This window comes from Podarcis raffonei, chromosome 1, assembly GCF_027172205.1.
Source record: "Podarcis raffonei isolate rPodRaf1 chromosome 1, rPodRaf1.pri, whole genome shotgun sequence".
Lineage (NCBI taxonomy): Eukaryota > Metazoa > Chordata > Lepidosauria > Squamata > Lacertidae > Podarcis > Podarcis raffonei.
In genome coordinates, this window is record NC_070602.1 from 83,594,225 (window position 1) to 83,615,735 (window position 21,511).

Sequence of the window (21,511 nt, forward strand, 5' to 3'; positions counted from 1 at the left end):
ATGTTTAAACTATATATTTCAAGTGTCAAAGGTCAGGGTAAAGAGGTGCCTCTTCAGCATTTGCTGAAAATTGTATAGCCGAACTGCCAGGCGCACCTATATGAGGAGGTAGCTACACAACCTAGGGGCTGCTGCAGAGAATGCCCTCTCCTGGACCATCTCCACTCTGAGTTTCTGAGGGCAGCAGAACAGCCAGTAGAGCCCCCTCTGCTGTTCTTAATGTCCAGGAGTGTTTGTAGGGAAGGAGATTATATTTCAGACAACTCCCAGGACCACAGCCCAAAACAATGTGCAGGTCTGCTACTTAAATGGAGCAAACTCCTACAGTTACAAACTGTACCACAACTCTCTGTGTACCATCAGGGAAAGTGTGATCCAAGGGTGTTTATTGTGCCCCCTACAACAAAGCCTGAGGTGGGCTTCCCACCACAATGCATTGCTCTAAGGACTGCAGACCATCCCTACTCTGCCTCAAGCTAGTGTAGCCTGTTGCAAAAGGCCCTGGGCATCTCCCTCAGCAGTAGCCAATGTGATGTTCTCCAGATGTTGCCAGTCTCCAACATCACTGACCGCTGGCTATTCTGGCTGGGGCTGAGGAGAGTCCAACAGCATCTAGAAGACACACAGTTGGCTACCCTTGCCCTACCCTGGGTAAGATGGAGGTTAGTGGGCAGTGGGAAAGCAGAATCACCTGGCAAACTCCTTTCTACCTGTGGCAGGAGGATGTTCCCCACCTTCCAGGTGAAGATATCCGGCATGGATCCCTTGGCTGATTATGTGCTGCTCATGGACTTTGTGCCTTTGGACGACAAGAGATACCGGTATGGCCTGGGCCTGGCTCTGGGATAATGAGTTTGGAGCCATTTCTGCTAGTTAGCCAGCCAGCGAGAGCAAGCTAGGCGCCAGTGAGACTCAAAAGGCATGGCGTGTGGCTAGGCCTGATAAGTGCTAATGGAAGGATTTCTATAAATTCAGTGGTAGGAGCAGGGAGTTGTGAACTGAGGCACCCTGACTTTTTAAACCTGCAGTAGATGTGTTGATTTATTACATGGATCTGCTTGTTGCTGTTTTCTTGTACAGTGGTACCTCGCAAGACGAATGCCTCGGAAGACGAAAAACTCGCAAGACGAAAGAGTTTTTCGTTTTTTGAGTTGCTTCGCAAGACGAATTTCCCTATGGGCTTGCTTCGCAAGACGAAAACGTCTTGCGAGTTTGTTTCCTTTTTCTTAAAACCGCTTGAAGAGGTGCAGTTGCGACTTGACCGTGCTTCGCAAGACGAAAAACCGCGCAAGACGAAAAGACTCGCGGAACGAATTAATTTTGTCTTGCGAGGTACCACTGTATTCCAGATATGTACAGGTTCCTACGTTGATCAAATGAATGGAATAATATAAAAAAATCTGTGCCCTTTGTGTAGAGTGCTAATTGAATCAAGCCTTAAATTGAGCTGAGATTCTGTTCCAGAATCAAGTTTCAAATCTTGCCCTGGAATGTAGTAATAAAGGAAATATCAAAATTAAAAGGCACTACTTCCCTCATCACTAAGTTACCCCACAGTAACCGCTTGACCCCATCAGAGTTATGAGAAGTAGCTTCCAGGTGGGATTTAATTGTACAAATTAACCACTATCCCTAGTGGGAACTAAGTGCTATTTAGACCCTTTAGAAGGGGTGGAGAGCAGCCTAATAATGGAATACAGTCAACTCCACCCTTGCACTGAGCCAGGACTCATCTGTTTGGTAGAACACAAAAAGATATATAGATTTGAAGTAGACATCACACACACACACACAGAGAGAGAGAGAGAGAGAGAGAGAGAGAGAGAGAGAGAGAGATTTCTTCCCCATCCTTCACCGTAAGGTCCCAGGGTGGGTTACAACAGTTAAAGCAACTTAATTGAGGGAGGTTTAAAATTAATTTTACTATCTTTAATAGTGCCATGGTTGATTTATTTATTTATTTTATTTCTCTTTCTCGTATTGTTTGGAGTTTGAATGTGTGTAGTGAGTTTAAGGGTTGGTGAATGAGGATGTGTGAGATTGGAGGGGAGAGGAAACTACAGAAGGAATGCAGAAGGGTTTCAAGCCAGAAGAAAACCCTGATAAACCATTAACAACACACAAAACAGCCCAGCAGTTTTCTGCACCACGTAATATGTAGCAGGGATTTGCACGTGGAAAGTTTCTGCAGGAAAACAGCATGCATTCTTGCATTAACGCTCTGGCCAGGTTTGGCTCTCTGTTGCCAATCCCAGAGGCACTTGGCATCAGACCACTTTGGGTGAGGGAAGTACGGTTCGTCAATGTGACGTCTTGCCAGTATTTGTTGCCCACCAAGAACATACAGGGGATTGGGCTGGAATTAGTTAGTGGTGGCCAAGATGGTCTCTGAACTTATGATGCACATGAAGGATAAAATGCAATATGTTACATGCAGTACTGCATGTGAAGATTCCAATTTCCCTGTTTATTTTCCTTTTTTGCTATTCTGACCTTGCAGCTTCTGCTGTTCCCTGCACTGAAAATGCTTGCTCAGAAATTTTCATGGATGTTAAGCCTCTCAATCTGAATGTTTGCTATAGATGAATCCTGCCTCTTGTTTTACCTTGCTGTAGAATGCCCCATAAAAATATGCTTGAATTCTATATACACAACAAAACAAACTGGAATTCCCCCCCTTAACTGTAGTTTGGAATTATATATAGCTGCACACCAAGGCAAGCGTAGTAGACCCACCCAAACTCTTGCAGGTCCTCAATCAGGTAGGGAAGAAAGGGGCCTGCCTCAACATAATCCCTTTCCCCTGCAGATACGCGTTCCACAGCTCCGCTTGGCTGGTAGCTGGCAAGGCAGATCCTGCTACACCTGGCCGGGTTCACTTCCACCCTGACTCCCCTGCCAAGGGAGGCCAGTGGATGAGGCAAATTGTCTCCTTTGACAAGCTGAAGCTCACCAACAACCTGATGGATGACAATGGCCATGTAAGTTAATTGTGCAGTGTCTTTGCAGATAGTGTCATTATACAGTTTAGTCACCTGGTGGCACTGTACTTAGTTGTACCTGAAGGGAGGGAAACCAAATCAGGGTTAACACTGCTTTCCTATCTCAGAAAAATGGGAGTGAGCATAAAAATATGCATCGTATGTAACATAATAAATGTAACCTGGTGGTATTTATAAGTTCAGTCCCTGGCATCTCCAGGTAGGGCTTGAAGAGACTCCCTTTTAAGGCATCTTCCTATGTTCCTACTACTTAAAATGAAAACAACTTGCAAGAGTGTGAGTGTATTTATGGGTCTTCCCACTTACACTGTGCACCACTCAGGGGATACATTTGCATGTGGAATATGCATGGGGCGTGGGAGTCGTTTGATGTTCCTGGGTGTGTAAAAGAGAGTTGTTAAGTGAGAGCCCATGTATTGAACAGCCATCTGAAATGTTGCTTTGTCTTGATCAAACAGATCATCCTGAACTCCATGCACAGGTACCAACCACGCTTCCATGTGGTGGTGGTAGATCCACGGCCAGATAGCGAGCGCTACGCCCAGGAGAATTTCAAGTCCTTCATCTTCACGGAGACTCAGTTCATGGCAGTGACAGCCTATCAGAACCACCGGGTGAGAGAACACGCATGCACAGCCCTCTGGTGACACTGGTCAGTATCACATGGGAGAGCTGGCCTATTGGAGAGAATCAGGATTGGGACAGGACTAAGTGTGGCTGGTGGAGGCCAGCAAACAGATCTATACATCCACTGACACCTTTTGCTGTGCAATCCAAGCTGTGCAGCATTCCTAATGCATCTTTCACGGTGCCGTAATAATTGCCTTTAATTGTTTAATGTGGTGTAATGTTTAGAGATAGCTGTGAATTGAGAAGGCATTATCTGTAAAACTACACAGTGCATTGGGTAGCCTTAAGTCACCAACATAACCTATATCACTGAATTGTTGTAAGGATAAAAAGCGAACGTACAAGGAGAAATCAATGTACAAATATCCATTTTGCTTTTGTACATCCCACCTATATCCCTCATAGAATCCAAAGTGGCATGCTTGTAGTGCCCAGATCGTCTCCCATCCAGGTACTAATCACACCCAGACCTGCTTAGCTTCAACGCTATGTCCTGGGATTGAATGCTAAATACATGTGTCCTGCTCTTCTTTCAAAGAGCTCCCAGCAGTGTGCTTAAGTTTCATAGCGTCGTGACATAGATCGGGATGCACCACAGTAGTAACATCATGGCTGGTGTTGCTTTCTCAGGAAGTAGTTAGAGCAACAGCTCCACTATAGCAAGAGAGGGAGCGGCAGGGAAAATGTGTGTACTTGAAAACTCATTCACTCTCTCGGCAGATCACACAGCTGAAAATTGCTAGCAACCCCTTCGCAAAAGGGTTCCGGGAGTGTGAGCCAGATGACTGGTAAGTCTCCGCACATGGCACTGCCTTCTCAAACACAGGTGGAGGGATAAACCTCTTATGCGATGTAGCTGCAAACAGAGCAATTTCCATTCTCAGGCTGCAATCCTATACACATCAGCCTTGTAAATAAGCCCACAAAAGTTACTAGCTTCTAGATGGCTAAGACCAGCAGCCTTTGTTTCCCATTTGGCTGTTCCTCCAAAGCCTTTTAAGCAGGCTTGTAAAATCAAAGTTGTCTTCTACCAAACAGGCAAACAGAACTCAGGGATAGATTTCCCTTCCTCCACAGGAAGCATGGAAACCAAGCAGACTAGCAATGGAAGTGAGAGGTCCATCCCTCCACCAGCCCGCCCACCCACTCACTTATATGACATTGCTGGTCACTTATGGCAAGCTATACACAACTGCTATGCCTGGCTACTCAAAAGCAAGCCCCACTGAATACAAGGGTGCTTTCTACCAGGTAAGTTTATATAAAATTGTACCTTTAGAGAAGTATTACTCTGAGTGGGGAAGACAGGCAGAAGATGCATTTTAGAAACAAACGCTGGGTTGGAAATTCTTGGCCAGTATGTGACAATCTGTGTGCCACCTGAATAGCTAGGGTGGCCACATGCCAAGGAAAACAAGGCTTGTGGCCCCTTAATGTGTGCACAGAAGAGAGAATTCTGGTATGTGTAGCAACCTACACAGGCTGAAATTCCTTTTTCTGCACAGCTATTAAACAAAGGTTCAGGAGGCCTGTCCTCTTTAGCATCCAGCTACTCTACTGAGTGGAGCAAAAGGAGATGGGATAACGGTAGTGAGAACAGAAGCAGCCAAGTCTGGGACTACTCCCAGTAACACCTTCTATAGCTCTGCCTGTCCTATTTGAGTTTTATTTCCACAAAGTCCATCACCAATGAAGTACATGTCTTGTTTTTCTGCCTAGGCCCGGCTCACCAGGACAACTATTAGGCTGCTTATCTCGAAATGGAGGTGCGGCTCCCTTAGCCCAGCTTCAAGAAACCACAGAAAAGGGTAAGGTGAAAAAAGCAAATGGTAAGTAAGCCTTGCATGTAGAGAACTCCATGGGAAGGTACAGGGCATGGTGGGGCTATGGAGAGATGGCAGGGTCTCCTTCTTGACTTTGGTCCAGATTTTTCTCAGGCACAAACTTAATGTTTGATGCTAATAATCTCAACTTTCTCCTGTCCCTTGAGTTTCCAATGCTTATGTGTGCAAAAATTAGCTAAGAAACATACATGCAATAATTTCTAATGAGAGGGAATGCTGCAAAGTAAGGGCTTCCAGTGACTAGGGAGCAGCTTCTCAGTACTCTTTGTATCCTTTGACATCTCTTTTATTTTTATTTTATTTAAATTCTATTTGTTTTTATTTCTATACCACCTTTTATCCAAGGATAACAGGGTGGTTTACAATACAGAAACACAAAAATACGTAGTATAACATCTTGGAGATGTCTGAAATATTACGTGGTATAAAAATGCCATTAACAAACAAATAATATCTCCCTTGCTCACCCTATGATCTTCTGGATATTTTGCTCACTATGCCTTTCTTCATATGCAGTTTGGTTTTTTTGTTTTCCTAACTGCAGTATAGTCATATTCATGCAGTTCTCTGTGAGATCTCAGTAGAGCATGCGAGTAGCAATTACATTGTTCAGCAAGGTGGCATGGTCACCTTCTAAACAAGTGCCACATCTGCACTGAGAGAACCATAGGTATAGAAACCAACCACATGACCTAGGCAAACCATGCAGTTAGTGTATGCGTACGATATTGCTACAAATATGGAGCCACAACCACCTGAGAGAAGCTTTTCAGCCGCCGCCGTGGTATAGTATAAGCCATGGCATAGTCTGCAGAGATCCTGGGCTCTTAGTGAGTTTGAATGGAGGTAAACCGCAGGGGTGGAAGTTTGGAGCAAATTTCTCAGTCACTCGTGGCTTAGTCTTCTCCATTCTGATTAACAGAATGGATTGAGTTGGCAGGATCAGAAAAAGAAGTGGCAGACTTAAATATTTCCAGGAGTGAGTCATGCTGTGTAGGGACTGACTTTGGTTGGCCAGGGAAGTCATTCAGCTCTAAGCTCCTTCTCTTTTTCTAGGGTTTGCCAGCAATCATCACCTCCCTCCATCCCTCTTCAGAGAAGCCTCCCAGCTGCAGCACCCACCCCTGGTCACACCCGCCACCCTCCCAGATATGTGCCTTGCTCGACGACCCTTGAGTGAAGCATCAGGGGCCCTGCCCTACAAGCACCTCTCCTATCACAGCATCTACGTGGGAGCCCGCTCCCGGGCAACGCCCTACGCCCTCCCCAGCAGCCGGGCCACCAGCTTCCACGCTTTCAACATCTACACTGCCGGGGACTATGAACAGTGAAGGAAGAGAGATCCGGCGGACAGATCAGGCAGTTCCCTCCTCTCTCCCCCCAACCTACCCCAAGGCTGAACCTATCTTCCAGGGACTCGCCTCAGGGCCACCTTCTCCTCATGCGGCATCCATCGCTGCATGGCCTGCTAAGGAGGTCTAGTCCATTCCTCTGTTAACTTCCAGGGCACTTTGTGGATGGTACCTTCAAGCCCTGGTACCCTTCCCTCTTCCCCACCCGAGGCAAACGTAATTTCTAACTTATTGTCCCCTAGTATATGGACAATTAAACAGTTAATAGAGGCTGGGTACAGTATCCGTCTCCTTTGAGAGGGGTGCAGAGTCCAGGCTGAAGCTTGGTGAGGTGTAAGAAACATACTTGGCTGAGATACTGGCTATTTCCTAACTGCTTCTGCTCCTCATCTCATTGTAAAGCAATTTGTCCCCCAATTCCAAAACCCCTCAGCACTGAAAAAATGGCTGAAAACCCAATTCTACAAATCAGAAATCCTAAACCAGTTTTGCATCAAAAATAAACTCAGAGGAGAGTATTAAAATGCAGGGAAGGTTAAGAATCTTGTCTTTATTGTGGGATTTGGTAGCTACGGCGACAAAGAGTTTATGAGGGCTTTTAAAGCACAGAGTTCTCAGCAGCCTGCTCACAAGCATTGTCTTTCTCTTCAACGGCAGCCTGAGTCTTGAGTCCTGCCCATGACATGCTGTGCCTTCAGTATGAAGGAAGTTTGTTCTGCAATCCAGGCAGGGGAGCCAACTTGGGCCCCAGGTTATGGGTGCCCAGTGCTCGTGACATCATGATGTCACATGCGGCATGACATCATGTCACACGTGCCCCCTGGCCTCAGAAAGTGACTTCCGGTGGCACTGGAAGTCAGGTTCCAGGGCCTCGTGAGACCTCCTCGTGAGACCTCAGAAGTTGGGGGGGGGGGGGGTCCTGCAGTGTGAATCCCAACAAAAAATTTGTTGTGGGTGCTCAGAGACTCAGAGCCCCCTATAGTAGGCGCCCCTGAATCCAGGGCAGGAGCCCCTCTCTTGCCCTTGGCAACTTAAGTCTCCGTTTTCCACCTGTACAGAGCTGTTGTCCCCAACTGTTGGTGGATTTTGCTAGCAGTTGGTAAAACAGAGCATGAATGAGGAAAAGACAGGCATTGCAAGCCACATCAGCTCCCAGCGTATCAGCTAGCTTGCTAGCACAGGTAGACAGTCCTTTCAAAAACACGCATGCACCGAGGGCTTGGCTCTAATGTGCAGCCCCACATCATGCATTGGCTGATGCAATGTCAACTCCAGGCTCTCCATCAGGGAAACAAGAGAGTCTCAGACCTGGATGACAACACCAACTGCAATTGAAAGTAAATTTAGAAAAAGCAGAAGGCCCAAGTGCCTGGGGCCGGGCCTCTTGTCCTCTGATGTGCATCAGAAAGGCTGCACCCCAGCAAACAGGGATGAAGCAAGAAGAGAGACAGTGCCACCTAGTAGCCCTGTAAAAACACCCATATAGTGAGTGGTATCCATATTCTGATGTTCCTTAAGGCAGCTTCCCATTCTTTCCCAGAAGCAACTCTTAACGGCTATAGAGATATGCACAAAGCAGGCTGGTTCAGCTGCAAGTCATAAGGATCGAGAACTGGAAGGAACGTGGCTTGATAAACCCTGAATTCCAGAACTCCATCCTAAATACTGATATTCCGGCAGTGAGGCAGCAAAGGACCTCACTTTAATTGTAGCAGACAGACGGGGACAGAGCAGGTAGTTCCTTCCCCAAGAAAGGTGCGTGTCAGGGGAATTAAAGTTCTGCCACACCTTCCGGTCAGACACAAGGCACAAGTGGTAGAAAGCAGGAAGCAAGAGACAGTCGCTCATGTAAAAAAACACAGCATAAGCCAATTGGCTCATGAGGGCACACAGTACATCTGCTCTCTGGGAAGAAAGAAGTCCGTTCTCTCTTAGTCCCAGATGTCTGTAGTGAAGGTGAACGGGGTGAACCGGTACCCAGAGCCTGTGTAGAATTTGTTCTGGAATTCCACCCTGAAAAACAACAGCACAAGAGTGGTCAAGTCGAGATCCGGAAGCACTGCTCTCAGCTTGCAGCACTAATCGCAGTAGTAACACAATCCCTGAAACAGGCAGGTCCCAGCCTGATTCACAGTTGGGTGGGGGAAGGAGAAATAAACTCTGCCACTCCAGGTCCCTCCCTCTCACACAGAACAATTTTCCTGACCTCGTGAGGAGGAGAGTCCTCTATCACCCACACCTCTAACCCCACCTGGGTCTCAGCGCTCAGAGAGGAAGCACCTGGCAGTCTTATTGATTGACTGGATTTATCTCCCGCATTCCCGCCCCAAAGAGCCCACGGCAGCAAGCCAAGTGAGAGAGCGGCTCTCGAACAGGATTCACTGACAGAAAGAGGGTATATACATGTGTGTCTCTCACCAGTGCAGACGCAGGGCATGCAGGAAAGCCGACAGCCCCTCCATCACCAGCAGGATTGCCACAGTCAGTACCGCAAAGAAGGCAAAAACCGGGACGAGGAGGACCCCACCTTTGTAGCCCGTAAAATGGAGGCCGTTCCTCATCACCATGGTCCACAGGACCTCTGAGAGCTCTGTGGAGAAGGATGGGTGCAGGACTTGTCAGGGAGCAGTAGAGTGGCCAAACAGCCTTTCCCCTCCCTTTCAGACCACCCAAGGCTGGATCCAACTGAGGAGCTGCACTAATGGGAACCAGTACAATGAGTCCTGCTAGTGCTATGGGGTTTTCCCCAGCCCCAGAAGCATCTTTGGGGGCTTGGAGTAGGAAGATTGTTCTATCTGACAAGCAGAAATGCTTGCGCTGACAGAACAATCACTGAATTCCACCCTTAGCACTGATGTAAAACCCCACCTGCTAACACACACACACACACAACCCTTCCTGTTCCCTAAAGGCCTTGAATACATCCACCAGTCAAAAATGCACTTCTTTATTTTAAAAACACATGTCTCACCTAATGTTTAAAAGACACTCAAGGCAGCTGACAAATGCAAGCACCCCACAATCGCAATACACATTGCTAGCTCCAGTCTGAAGACTAAGATAGTGCCATAAAAAAATCTAAATCACATCACAAACATGCTGGGGCAGAGTCCCTCAAAAGCTTTTAGAAGTGGCTGCAAAGGAGCCTCCAACAGTGCAGGAATGGGGCCTGATGCCTGTATCATGTGGTGAGGTCTCAAAAAAAACATCTTGCCCACCGTCCTCCCCCAGGTCTATGTGGCCAAATTGCTTGCTGTGCTTCCTGCTTTCTGCCCGTTCCTCTCCCAGCCCCTGAAACTCACGTGCGTGGGCCAAGCTGAGAGCCCAGAGCCGGAGGTAGGAGGCTGTGTTTGAGATGCAGCCCAGGCAGTACTCAATGGTGTGGATTGCCTGATGCATGAACACGTCAGAGAAGTCAAACTGAAGGGGGGAAAGGCAAGAATCAGTGGGGTGGCAAGGATTAGTCCAGGGGTCAGCAAACTTTTTCAGCAGGGGGACGGTCCACTGTTCCTCAGACCTTGTAGGGGGCTGGACTATATTTTTTTGGGGGGGGAATGAACGAATTTCTATGCCCCACAAATAACCCAGAGATGCATTTTAAATAAAAGCACACATTCTGCTTATGAAAAAACACACTGATTCCCGGACTGTCCGCAAGCCAGATTTAGAAGGCGATTGGGCCGGATCCAGCCTTAGTTTGCCTACCCATGGATTAGTCTAATACTCTAAACCAGCATAGGGACTCAAATGAAAGCCCACTCCTCCATGAGCTGCTTCCAGAGTGTAAGGCAGGGGGTTGGGAAACCCTGTGGCCCTTCAGCTCCCATCAGCCCTCAGGCAGCACAGCCAATAGTTCCCAAAGGATGATGGGAACTGTAGTTCAGCAGCATCTGGAGGACAACAGGTTCTTCAGCCCTGGTCTAAGGCTAAGGACTTGGTGGAGAGCATATGTGGACTCACTTTCTGCAAATGGGAAGAACTTTTCACCTTAAACATGTTCCTAAGGAAAACCAAACTCCCAAGCCGGATTCTGAGCATTTTTCTTGGTACTGTAGCTTGTTTTTGTTTTTAAAAACAGCCTTTTCTGCACACTCAAAGAACCTGCAAAGAGTGTCGTGGGAGACCCTAGCCTTTTATTCCAGTGAAGTGCTGCTAGGCTCAACATTATTTCCATATGATGGCAATCTGAGATGCCACGACAAGTTGGAGGTTTTCAGCCAAGTTTAGTTTTTTTAAATACCCTGAACAGCAGCAAAGAAAGGGCCTGCAGTTCTGAGCAGAGTCCAGGCAGGTTGCTCTTAGAGGGCATCCCCTCTAACCTCATCCAGACAAGCTCCAATAATTCACCTGTGTAGCCTCTCTCAACAACAGAGGTCTTAAGAAGGTGCTATTATGAATAGCCCCTGCAAAGGCACAATATTTGAGGACTTCAAGCCCTTGTTCTTAGGAAGAACAAGCCTACCTGCTTCTGAACGTGGCCTTTTCTAACTTCTTCCATTTGCCCCCCAGCTGGATTTATTGTTCATCCCTTGGGATCTTTTCTCGTCTAGGGTCAGTCTTTGAAGGTGTGAATGAATGAGAAATGGGGATGGGGCTCTTGAGCATATGAAGGGTGTATTTGCTTCACCACCAACTCACTCCAACTTTTCAGCTCAGAAGGTGTAGCTTCCAGGCCTATTTACCCCTCTTTTTTTGCAACTGAACCAGCGCCAGCCCCCAATCTTCTGTGTTTATTGCCTCCCTTACTCCACACATTTCAAACTTTCCTTTTATCCCCATATCTTTTTTTTTACAAAATGATTCTAAATTTACACAGAAACAAAAAAACCCACTCGCATTCAGCAGCAACTTCTGCATAATTTACTTCAGTGGTGAAAATGGGAGTCACGTCCCAGAATCCTGACCTCCCGGACAGAAAGTTACCTCCAACTCCTGTTTGGATTTGGCACAATCCACATCGTCCTCAGCAACATTCACGGATCTGCTTGGCTCCTGAGAGTTTAGCAGAGGCTGGCGCTCTTCTGCGCTGGAGGGATTGTGCTGCAAGCATCCCAGAAACACATTGGTCAGTGGGGGGGGGGGATTGGACATCCTTGCACACAGAAAGGCTTCAAGCATCACAATCCTGAACCCACAAGGTTAAAAGTGACACTGTTCCTCCACAGAATCCTTCCCATGACACACAGCTTCACTTGTGGCATCTAGGTGGCCATCTGAGATCATCCTCAGACTCAGTCCTCGAGCTTTAGTGCCCCACTCCTAATGGTACCAGGACCTCAATGCATATCTGCACAGACCCTGACCCAACAAGGGGGCTGGGATATAGAAAGGCCCAGTCATATAGAGGGGTCTTACCCTGGACAAAGAGGCCTTCTGTCGGTGCTGGCTCCAGAGGTACAAGGGAGTCCCCAGCAGCAGGACAGGCACACAGACCAGGGCTACCACCACCAACACTGTCTGCACCAGGGCCTGGAGTGAAAGAGAAAGATCTTGCAAGCTTGCCAGAAGAAAGGCAAGCTGGGAGCGAGCCAAATACATTTTTATTTAGTTTTCTAAACTGATACGACACCTTTCTATATGAGTGCATTTAAGGTAGTTTGCAACCCACAGAAATGGGGTGGGGGTGGGAAACCACACTGTCACCTTGAACACCTCAAAACATTGGACAGTTCAAAATAGAACAGAAACAAAAACCCAGCAAAATTCAGGAATCCATTTTGGATGTAGTATTATGAGATGATATCAATACATCAGCAAGAAAGTACCCCAGTCAACTGCAACAAATCATTAAATAACCACACAGAAACATCATCATAATCAGCCATAGTACAAAGCCACAGACCACGCCTGATCTCACTGGGCAGAAAGGAAACACTGATTGCAGGCCCAGTCTTAAAAACTGGGACTCGGGCCACTCACAAAAGGGATGTGCCTATGGTGCCCATTTCTCCCACCATCTCCTCTCCCTGTTCTGCCTCAGCTCCCATCCTTATAGGGCTTTGGTTGGTGAGGATCCTTCCTGTTTCCCAATCAGTCTTCAGCCCCGCTGTGATGCAGTCTTGCCAATAAAATTACAACTGAGCAAACCAAAGCGCGACACCTAAGTGTCTTGTCAGCTGGAAACAAAGGCAACAAACCTGGTAATTTGTCCCAAGGTGCCCAACTCCCCACCCAAGCAAGATGATGTGACTAGCACTATGCATGTCAATGAGGCACTGCTCAGTAAAGCTCAAGAATGCAGTCCATTGTAATATTTAGACTACTCCACACAACTTTAAATTGCTTGTGTAGGCAAACAACAACTTCAAAGTACAGCAAATGCAATTAAAAAATAATCACAGAAAGCCTTCAGACATAAAATGGACTTGGGATTTTGAACACATCGGAAATTTTCAGGAGACAGGTAAATGACATTTTCAGGGAGCCCTCAGCAGTTGGGTTTTGTTTTTGTGTTCAGGTTTGCAACTGATCACTGTGTTCAAGGCCAGAAAGGAATTACACCCCCAGGACCAACTGGCTGGTGACCTTGTGGGTCTGTGCCTCCTTGCACAGGGCTGATTCACACATGCACGTTCATCACTCAGTGGCTACATCAAGTGATGGCTTGCCCTTGTGAAGCACCCGTCAGAGATGAAGCACCCCAGGTCAATGAAACCTTCACATTAGAACACAGCGTATTTCAACTAAGACAGTACTCAGATTTAGCAGCATTTCATCAAATGGCAGGTTATCAAATGATAAACATACTTGAGTAAAGCAGGCTTAAGCCACCTCAACTGACTTTTCCCATAAGCTTCTCTTATAAGCCCACCAGCACCCAATGTTATTTGGGCCACTGGGTAGTGTAGATAATGTGGGTAACCCACTATCTGGGTATAGTCTATTCTCCCACTCTGCTGTAAACTGATGGGGAACCTCAGGCCTGTGGGCAAATGCGGGCCTCCCCCCCTCTTTATTGGCCATCAGAAGTTTCCCCAAGCCACACACCTTGTGTGGCTTGGCATTCCAAGTCTTTTTACGTGTTTGGAATGTGCCCTTCTCTAACAATGCCTCATACTTGTATGGATGGAGGACACAGAGAGATGTATGTGTCAAAGCTAGCCTACTGTAAAGGTAAAGTAAAGGTAAAGGGACCCCTGACCATTAGGTCCAGTCGTGGCCGACTCTGGGGTTGCGGTGCTCATCTCACTTTACTGGCTGAGGGAGCCGGCGTACAGCTTCCGGGTCATGTGGCCAGCATGACTAAGCCGCTTCTGGCAAACCAGAGCAGCGCAAGGAAACGCCGTTTACCTTCCCACCGGAGCGGTACCTATTTATCTACTTGCCCTTTGGCGTGCTTTCGAACTGCTAGGTTGGCAGGAGCAGGGACCGAGCAATGGGAGCTCACTCCGTGGTGGGGATTCAAACCGCCAACTTTCTGATCGGCAAGCCCTAGGCTCTGTGGTTTAACCTACAGCGCCACCCGCCTAGCCTACTATACAAAGGTACAATTTTTACATTTGCTACTCAGCCCAATTTTCCTCTAGCCCCTCCCACCACTGGCATGCCCAGAAGGAGATGTGTCTCCCAGCCTGAAAAAGATTCCCCGCCCCTTGATTACTGGATCTGCTCTGTCTCAGCCAGCCTTACAAGTCCTGAACGTTTCCCTCCCCAAAGCAGGATGGGGAGAGGAGCAGGGGAAGAAACACCCGAGGAGCTGGATGTCAACACTCATCAGACACCCAACAGATAAAGCACAGCGCCACAAAATGTTACCTGGTGGTTAAAGAGTGGGACGTTATCGGCATCATTTGAGAACATGAACATGTTAATGAAGTGGATGAGGATGCTGGGAGCAGACTGGGAATCGGAGACGTCATACGCCAGCCATTTGTAAAAGATCAGGATTACAAGGTAGCCGAAGAGTCCCAGCAGGAAGATGATCTCCGGAACGAAAACCAGGAGAATCTTGTAGTAGTTCTTGAAGTGGCTGTAAAAAGGAAACGAGCAAGCAACAGAGGGAGCATGAGAATAAATGTGTCAGGATCATAAGAAGATTCCTGCTGGAGGACTTCCGGGTCAGCACCATCATTAATGGCGGATTCCCTCTGAGTCTCGGAGGGATCAGCTCCGTGGGATCGGGTCTTACCGCTGCGGCAAAGCAGGGGCCCTTTAAAAATCACAGGCGGGGGAAGCCTGTGAACGTGGGGACTCGGCGGGCACCATTTGCGCCCCCCCAATTTGCGAAGGGACCCTTTTAAGGGCTCCGGAGCGGGACAGGGTGAGCGGCGCGGTGCTGAGAGTTGACTGCTTCTTCCGTGGAGTGAAGCCGCACAGCCGTTATCGGAGAGCGCTGACTTTTTCCTGGGACAATTGGACTTTGAAAGCAACTACCCGTGAGTAGGATTAAATTGGATTTAAAAGGAGAAAGAACAAGTTAATTCAACACCGAAGCGGGAAGGTATAAACAGGAAGTCTGCCTTCCTTTCTTGTAAACAGATCAAAGCAAAGAGACTGTAAAGCGGAAACTTGGAAAGACGTTTGGAAAAAGACTTAAATCTTAACATCAGGAAAGCGGTCTCCCCTCTGAATTGCAGGAGAGGAGGGGGGAAGGTTTGAGTTGTATTTACCTGCAAAAAAAGGGGAAAAGGAAGCTAAAATCTGCTGCCTAAAACCTGGGAACGGACTGCCCCTAGACAAGGAAATCCGCTCAGTGGAAAGCCTATCGGTAAGCAGAGGACTTTTGACAGCTAGCTCTGCAAAAGAGATACAGTGTTTCTGGACTTCTCCTGGTTTTAAAGTAACTGTCTAAGTGCACTGAAACTGTTGTTTTTAAGTGAATTGGGGGACTTATAAGGACTATCTTTGTTTTTAAAAGTTGCAAGCTTTGGCTGTTACTGTGTCCCCCCAGAGGAGGATTGACATTGTTACAATAACAACTGGGTTAGAGGAAAATTCCATTTCAAAACAAACTTTCAACTGTGGGATCGACCTTGAATTCTCATGAGAGTGTTATGGCAGATGGGAGAGGAAAGTCAGAGCTGGCGCAGGAAAAAACTACTAGGTCTGGCAGACACTATCGGACAGACACTGCGCAGCAGCGAAGGGCTTCAACATCTGGAGCATCTGGAACATCAGGGGCTGCTCCTCCACAGGTCAAACCAAAAGTTATGTCGTCCGAAGACGTTTTGGCACATGCACTTGGAAAAATTAATGAATCTTTGGAAAATTTAGCTAAGCAGGTAGCTGAGACAAATAAACAAGTAGCTGAAGCATCAGTTAAAATTGACCTGAATACTACAAGCATTAATAATTTGGGACAGAAGGTGAATACCAATACAGAGTCTATTGAAAAATTATTACAGGAATCTGCTTCGACCCGAAAGATAGCTAAAGAAGCAAAAGATATTGCAACTGCTACTCAAGAGAAGATACCACCAGTATATAAGCAATTGGAGGACCACGGTTTGACATTGTCTATGATTGAATTGAAAGAGAAACAAAGAAATTTAAGAATCAGGGCTGTACCAGAACGTGAGAAAGATAATCTGGCTGACTTTCTTACACAGGAATTTACAGATTTTTGGCAACAGGACTTGGGGAAGGAAGAATTTAAGATAGTGAATGCATTTAGACTTGGAAGAGGACAAAGGAGGAACAAGGTGAGGGACTGCTTGATTACTCTTCGAACAAAAGAGGAGAGAGACAAAATTTTGAACCTGCACTATCAAAGGACTTTGGAAATTCACGACCCAAGTGTGGAGATATTTAAGGACATTCCAAAACATCTTTTGGACTTAAGGCTTAACTACGGAGACCTAGTTGCCCTGTTGAGAAGAAATAGAATTCTCTTTAGGTGGGAATTTCCTCAAGGCCTATCCTTTAAATACAAAGGAAGAAAGATAAAAATAAGATCAGTTAATGATAAAGACAGGTTTCTGAAAGATCACGAAGAAGATCTACAGAAAGAAGCGGAATCCGGAGAAGAGCCAAAAGCACTGGAAAAAGGAATACTAGACATAGCAAACTTATCTTTTGGATTGCACGGTCCAGAGAAAGAGACACCATCGACAGAACAAGAACAGACACTTGGTGCAGTCGGAGGCAAAGCGAAGTAACCCCATCATGGCTCTGCAACTTTTAAGTTGGAATTGTAACGGTCTTAACTCTCCTCGGAAGAGAAAAAGTGTTTTTCATTTACTAAAAAAGGAACAATTGGACTTGATTACAAGGTTACACAGGAAACTACTTATTAATAAGAGATTGGGACAGGAGTTTATCTCATCTGACAAAGTTAAAAAAAGAGGAGTTGTGATATATGCAAAGGAGAGACTATTACCGAAATTAATCTTTAAAGATGAACAAGGAAGATTTCTGGCAATTGAAATTCAAGTTCAAGGAGAGAAATTTCTGATTGTAGGAATTTATGCACCGAATGAGGGGAAATCTGAATTCTTTAAAAAGTTGCATGAGACCTTATTGGACTATTTGGATTACAATCTGATTTTAATGGGGGACATGAATGAAGTAGTATCTACAAACATGGACCAGGCACAAAGACAGGTAGTTACCAAGGATGGTAGACTACCAAAAACATTTTTTGAGATGACAGACAATATGGACTTAGTGGACATTTGGAGAATAAAGAACCCCTTGGGAAGAGAGGGAACCTTCTTTTCTGAAGCCAAGATGACATGGACTAGAATTGACCAAATATGGGTAACTAGAGGAATGGCACCAAAGATAAAGAAAGTGGAAATCTGCCCAAAAACTTGCTCCGACCATAACGCTGTAAGGATGGAGATGAAGCAAATATCAACTGGCTCCTTCAGATGGAGGATGAATGACACCTTATTTAGAGATGAAGAAGTGTATAAAAAGGCCCAAAAAAACTTTGAGAGACTATTTTGAAATAAATATGAATACCAATGTAGAAAAAAGAGTAATCTGGGACTCAAGCAAAGCTGTTATGAGAGGGTTTTTGATACAACAGAATGCAATAAAGAAGAGGACGGATATAACTTTCTTTATGTATGCTACAACAGCAGCTAGAATACTCATCGCAAAGTACTGGAAGACACAGGATCTACCCACACTGGAAGAATGGCAGATGAAGGTGATGGACTATATGGGCTTGGCAGAAATGACGAGCAGAATCCGAAACCAGGGAAGAGAAGCAGCGGAAGAAGAATGGAAAAAGTTCAAGGACTATCTAAAGAAATATTACAAAATTAATGAAAGTTAGAATGATGTTGGACTGGAAAGTAAATGGTTACTATTAGTAATGGTTAAGACAAGGAGAATAAGGAAGATTAACTTAAAATTAAAGTAAAATAAGGGAAGATTTGCTGAATAATTGATTAGAATCTGGAATACAGAAAAGGGAGGCATGAGGAAGTCGGGGAAGAAAGGTATATGAAATTAAGATATGAAATGATACTTGTTTTTTGTTTTGTTTTTGTTTTTGTTTGTTTATGTATTTGCTGTTTTTATGTTATGTTTGTGTGAGTATAAAAACTGTTTAATAAAAAAAAAGAATGCAATAAAGAAGAGAATTCAAAATGAGAAGAAAGATAAAATTTTGGAGAAAATAAAAGAAAGTGAGAAGAAATTGAGAGCAAAACCAAAGTCGCAGGAGATTTTGAGAGAAATAAAATTATATCAAGTACAATATATGGAAATGATGAATCAGGAAATAGAATGGAAAATTAAACAAATGAGACAAAAAACATTTGAATCAGCTAACAAATGTGGGAAATTGCTGGCTTGGCAAATGAAAAAAGACAAAAATTAAGTACTATTACAAACTTAGAAGTGGAAGGAAAGAACATACATAACCCAATTGAGATTAGAAACTGTTTCCAGAGGTATTTTAAACAATTATACACACAAGGGCTACAGAAAGAAATGGACATAGACTGATTTTTGAAGACAAATGGATTACAAAAAATCTCCCAAGAAAGCAAATTAATGTTGAACTATAAAATATCTGAACAGGAAGTAGAAGGTGCTATTCAAAATATGCAATTGGGCAAATCTCCAGGACCGGATGGGCTGACTTCTAGATATTATAGATCTTTGAAAGAGTGGCTATTACAACCTTTGAAAGAAGTCTGCAATGAAATTCTGGAAGGGAAAAGGGCACCAGAGTCATGGAAAGAGGCGTATATTACACTTATACCGAAAACAGAGACTGAAAAGACTCAGCTTAAGAACTACCGCCCTATATCGTTACTTAATGTGGATTACAAAATTTTTGCTGACATTTTGGCCAAGAGATTGAAAAAAGTATTGATGGAAGAGATTCATAAAGACCAAGCGGGCTTTCTCCCGGGAAGACACTTGTCTGATAATTTGAGGAACATAATTGATATCTTGGAAAAACTAGAAGTGAATATAAACACTAAAGCAGTTCTGATATTTGTGGACGCGGAGAAAGCTTTTGACAACATCTCTTGGAATCTTATGAAGAAGAACCTACAGGGGATGGGGGTAGGCCAAGGTTTTGAAAATGGTATAGGTGCAATATACTCTGAACAAAAGGCTAAATTAATTGTAAATAATGTGGTGACGGAAGAATTTAAGATAGAAAAAGGGACACGACAGGGGTGCCCAATCTCCCCATTGCTTTTTATATCGGTCCTGGAGGTTCTGCTGAATATGATTAGAAGGGACCGGTTGATTAAAGGTATACAGGTTGGAGCCAAACAGTACAAACTGAGAGCATTTGCAGATGACTTAGTATTGACGTTACAGGAGCCAGAATCTAGTACTAAAAGGGTTTTAGAACTAATTCAAGAATTTGGTCAAGTGGCAGGATTTAAACTGAACAAGTTAAAAACTAAGGTTTTAGAGAAAAATTTAACACTGATTGAAAGAGAGAGGTTTCAGAATGAGATAGGCTTGACTGTGGTTAAGCAAGTGAAATACCTAGGGATTAATATGACAGCCAAAAATGGGAACTTATTTAAAGATAATTATGAAAAATGTTGGACGGAAGTGAAAAAAGACTTAGAAATTTGGTCGAACTTGAAGCTTTCACTGTTGGGTCCTATTGCTGTGATAAAAATGAATGTATTGCCTAGAATGCTGTTTTTGTTTCAAACATTGCAAATTGTGGACAAGATGGACTGTTTCAAGAAGTGGCAGAGAGATATTTCTAGATTTGTCTGGCAGGGCAAGAAGCCCAGAATAAAATTTAAGATATTAACTGATGCAAAGGAAAAGGGTGGATTTGCCCTGCCAGACTTTAAACTTTACTATGAATCAGCAGCCTTTTGCTGGTTGAAAGAATGGCTGCTTCTGGAAAACACAGACATTTTGGACTTAGAAGGTTTTAACAATGTATTTGGATGGCATGCATATCTGTGGTATGACAAGGTCAAAGCGCATAAAGTATTTAAAAACCATATCGTCAGGAAAGCATTGTTTAATGTTTGTATAAGATATAAGGACTTATTGGAAAATAAAACCCCAAAGTGGCTGTCACCAATGGAAGCAAAAGCCCAGAAAAAGCTCAATATGGAGACCAAATGGCTGAAATATTGGGAAATTTTGGAACAAGAGGGAGATAGACTGAAACTGCAGAGTTTTGAGAAACTAAAAAACAAAGTGCGAGATTGGCTTCATTATTATCAGATAATGGAGGCATATAATTTGGACAAGAAAATTGGCTTCCAGGTGGAAAAATCAAAATTAGAAACAGAACTGTTAGAACCCAAAACTAAGATTTTGTCAAAGATGTATAACTTGCTGTTGAAATGGAATACTCAGGATGAAACGGTGAAATCTGTTATGATTAAATGGGTACAAGATGTTGGACATAACATTATGTTTGCTGACTGGGAACAGTTATGGACCACAGGTATGAAGTTTACGGCATGCAATGCCTTAAGAGAGAATATTATGAAGATGATATACAGGTGGTACATGACACCAGTCAAGCTTGCAAAAATCTATCATTTGCCCGATAATAAATGTTGGAAATGTAAAGAAAATGAAGGTACATTCTTTCACCTTTGGTGGACGTGCCCAAGGAGTAAGGCTTTCTGGGAAATGATCTATAATGAAATGAAAAAGGTATTTAAATATACCTTCCTGAAGAAACCAGAGGCCTTTCTTCTCGGCATTGTCGGCCAATTGGTGCCAAAGAAGGACAGAACTTTTTTTATGTACGCTACAACAGCAGCAAGAATACTCATTGCAAAGTATTGGAAGAGACAAGATCTACCCACTTTGGAAGAATGGCAGACGAAGGTGATGGACTATATGGGATTGGCAGAAATGACTGGCAGAATCTGAGACCAGGGAGAAGAGTCGGTGGAAGAAGATTGGTAGAAATTCAAGGACTATCTACAGAAATATTCTAAAATTAATGAATGTTAGAATGATGTTGGATAGAAATTAAGTGGTTTCCAGCTGTAATGCTTTAAGAGAATATGAAAAAAGGGTTATAAATAGGTAAAAATCTAATGGTAAGGATTTGCTGAACCAACAAATTGAAGTGGAATACAAAAAAGGGAGGTATGAGGAGGTCTGGGAAACAAGCTAAAGGAAAATAAGCAATGGAAAATCTGTGTGTTTTTAACTATTTTTATTTTGTATTTTTGTTAATTTTTTTTTTCATTTTTATTGTAATACTTTAAAAAATCTTAATAAATATCTTATATAAAAAAAAGAAGATTCCTGCTGGGTCAGGCCAGAG

At 44.5% G+C, this 21,511-nt stretch overlaps 2 protein-coding genes across 7 annotated transcripts in view; one reads left to right on the forward strand and one right to left on the reverse strand.

Moving 5' to 3' along the window:
• Nucleotides 1-515: 515 nt before the first annotated feature.
• TBX10 (T-box transcription factor 10) lies at nt 516-7,101 on the forward strand. Its single transcript, XM_053400090.1, has 6 exons — nt 516-821; nt 2,810-2,981; nt 3,461-3,616; nt 4,353-4,420; nt 5,352-5,440; nt 6,533-7,101. The coding sequence occupies exons 1-6, from the start codon at nt 544-546 to the stop codon at nt 6,805-6,807; spliced, it is 1,038 nt and encodes a 345-aa protein (XP_053256065.1). The 5' UTR covers nt 516-543; the 3' UTR covers nt 6,808-7,101.
• Nucleotides 7,102-7,346: 245 nt separating this feature from the next.
• Nucleotides 7,347-21,511, reverse strand: part of TCIRG1 (T cell immune regulator 1, ATPase H+ transporting V0 subunit a3) — a 32,041-nt gene continuing 17,876 nt past the window's right edge. For all 6 annotated transcript variants that reach the window (XM_053400041.1, XM_053400051.1, XM_053400070.1 and 3 more), the window contains 6 exons: nt 14,584-14,797; nt 12,184-12,297; nt 11,752-11,868; nt 10,131-10,248; nt 9,247-9,418; nt 7,347-8,841 (listed from right to left, as the gene is read on the reverse strand). In XM_053400041.1, coding sequence (XP_053256016.1) covers nt 8,760-8,841; nt 9,247-9,418; nt 10,131-10,248; nt 11,752-11,868; nt 12,184-12,297; nt 14,584-14,797 — 817 coding nt within the window. In that variant the 3' untranslated portion in view covers nt 7,347-8,759. The remainder of the gene's footprint in view (nt 8,842-9,246; nt 9,419-10,130; nt 10,249-11,751; nt 11,869-12,183; nt 12,298-14,583; nt 14,798-21,511) is intronic.

Coding starts and splice junctions, on each gene's coding strand:
- TBX10 (XM_053400090.1), top strand. CDS start 544: ATGTTGCCAGTCTCCAACATCACTGACCGCTGGCTATTCTGGCTGGGG. Junction 822..2,809: donor TTGGACGACAAGAGATACCG/GTATGGCCTGGG, acceptor TTTCCCCTGCAG/ATACGCGTTCCACAGCTCCG. Junction 3,617..4,352: donor CAGCCTATCAGAACCACCGG/GTGAGAGAACAC, acceptor CTCTCTCGGCAG/ATCACACAGCTGAAAATTGC.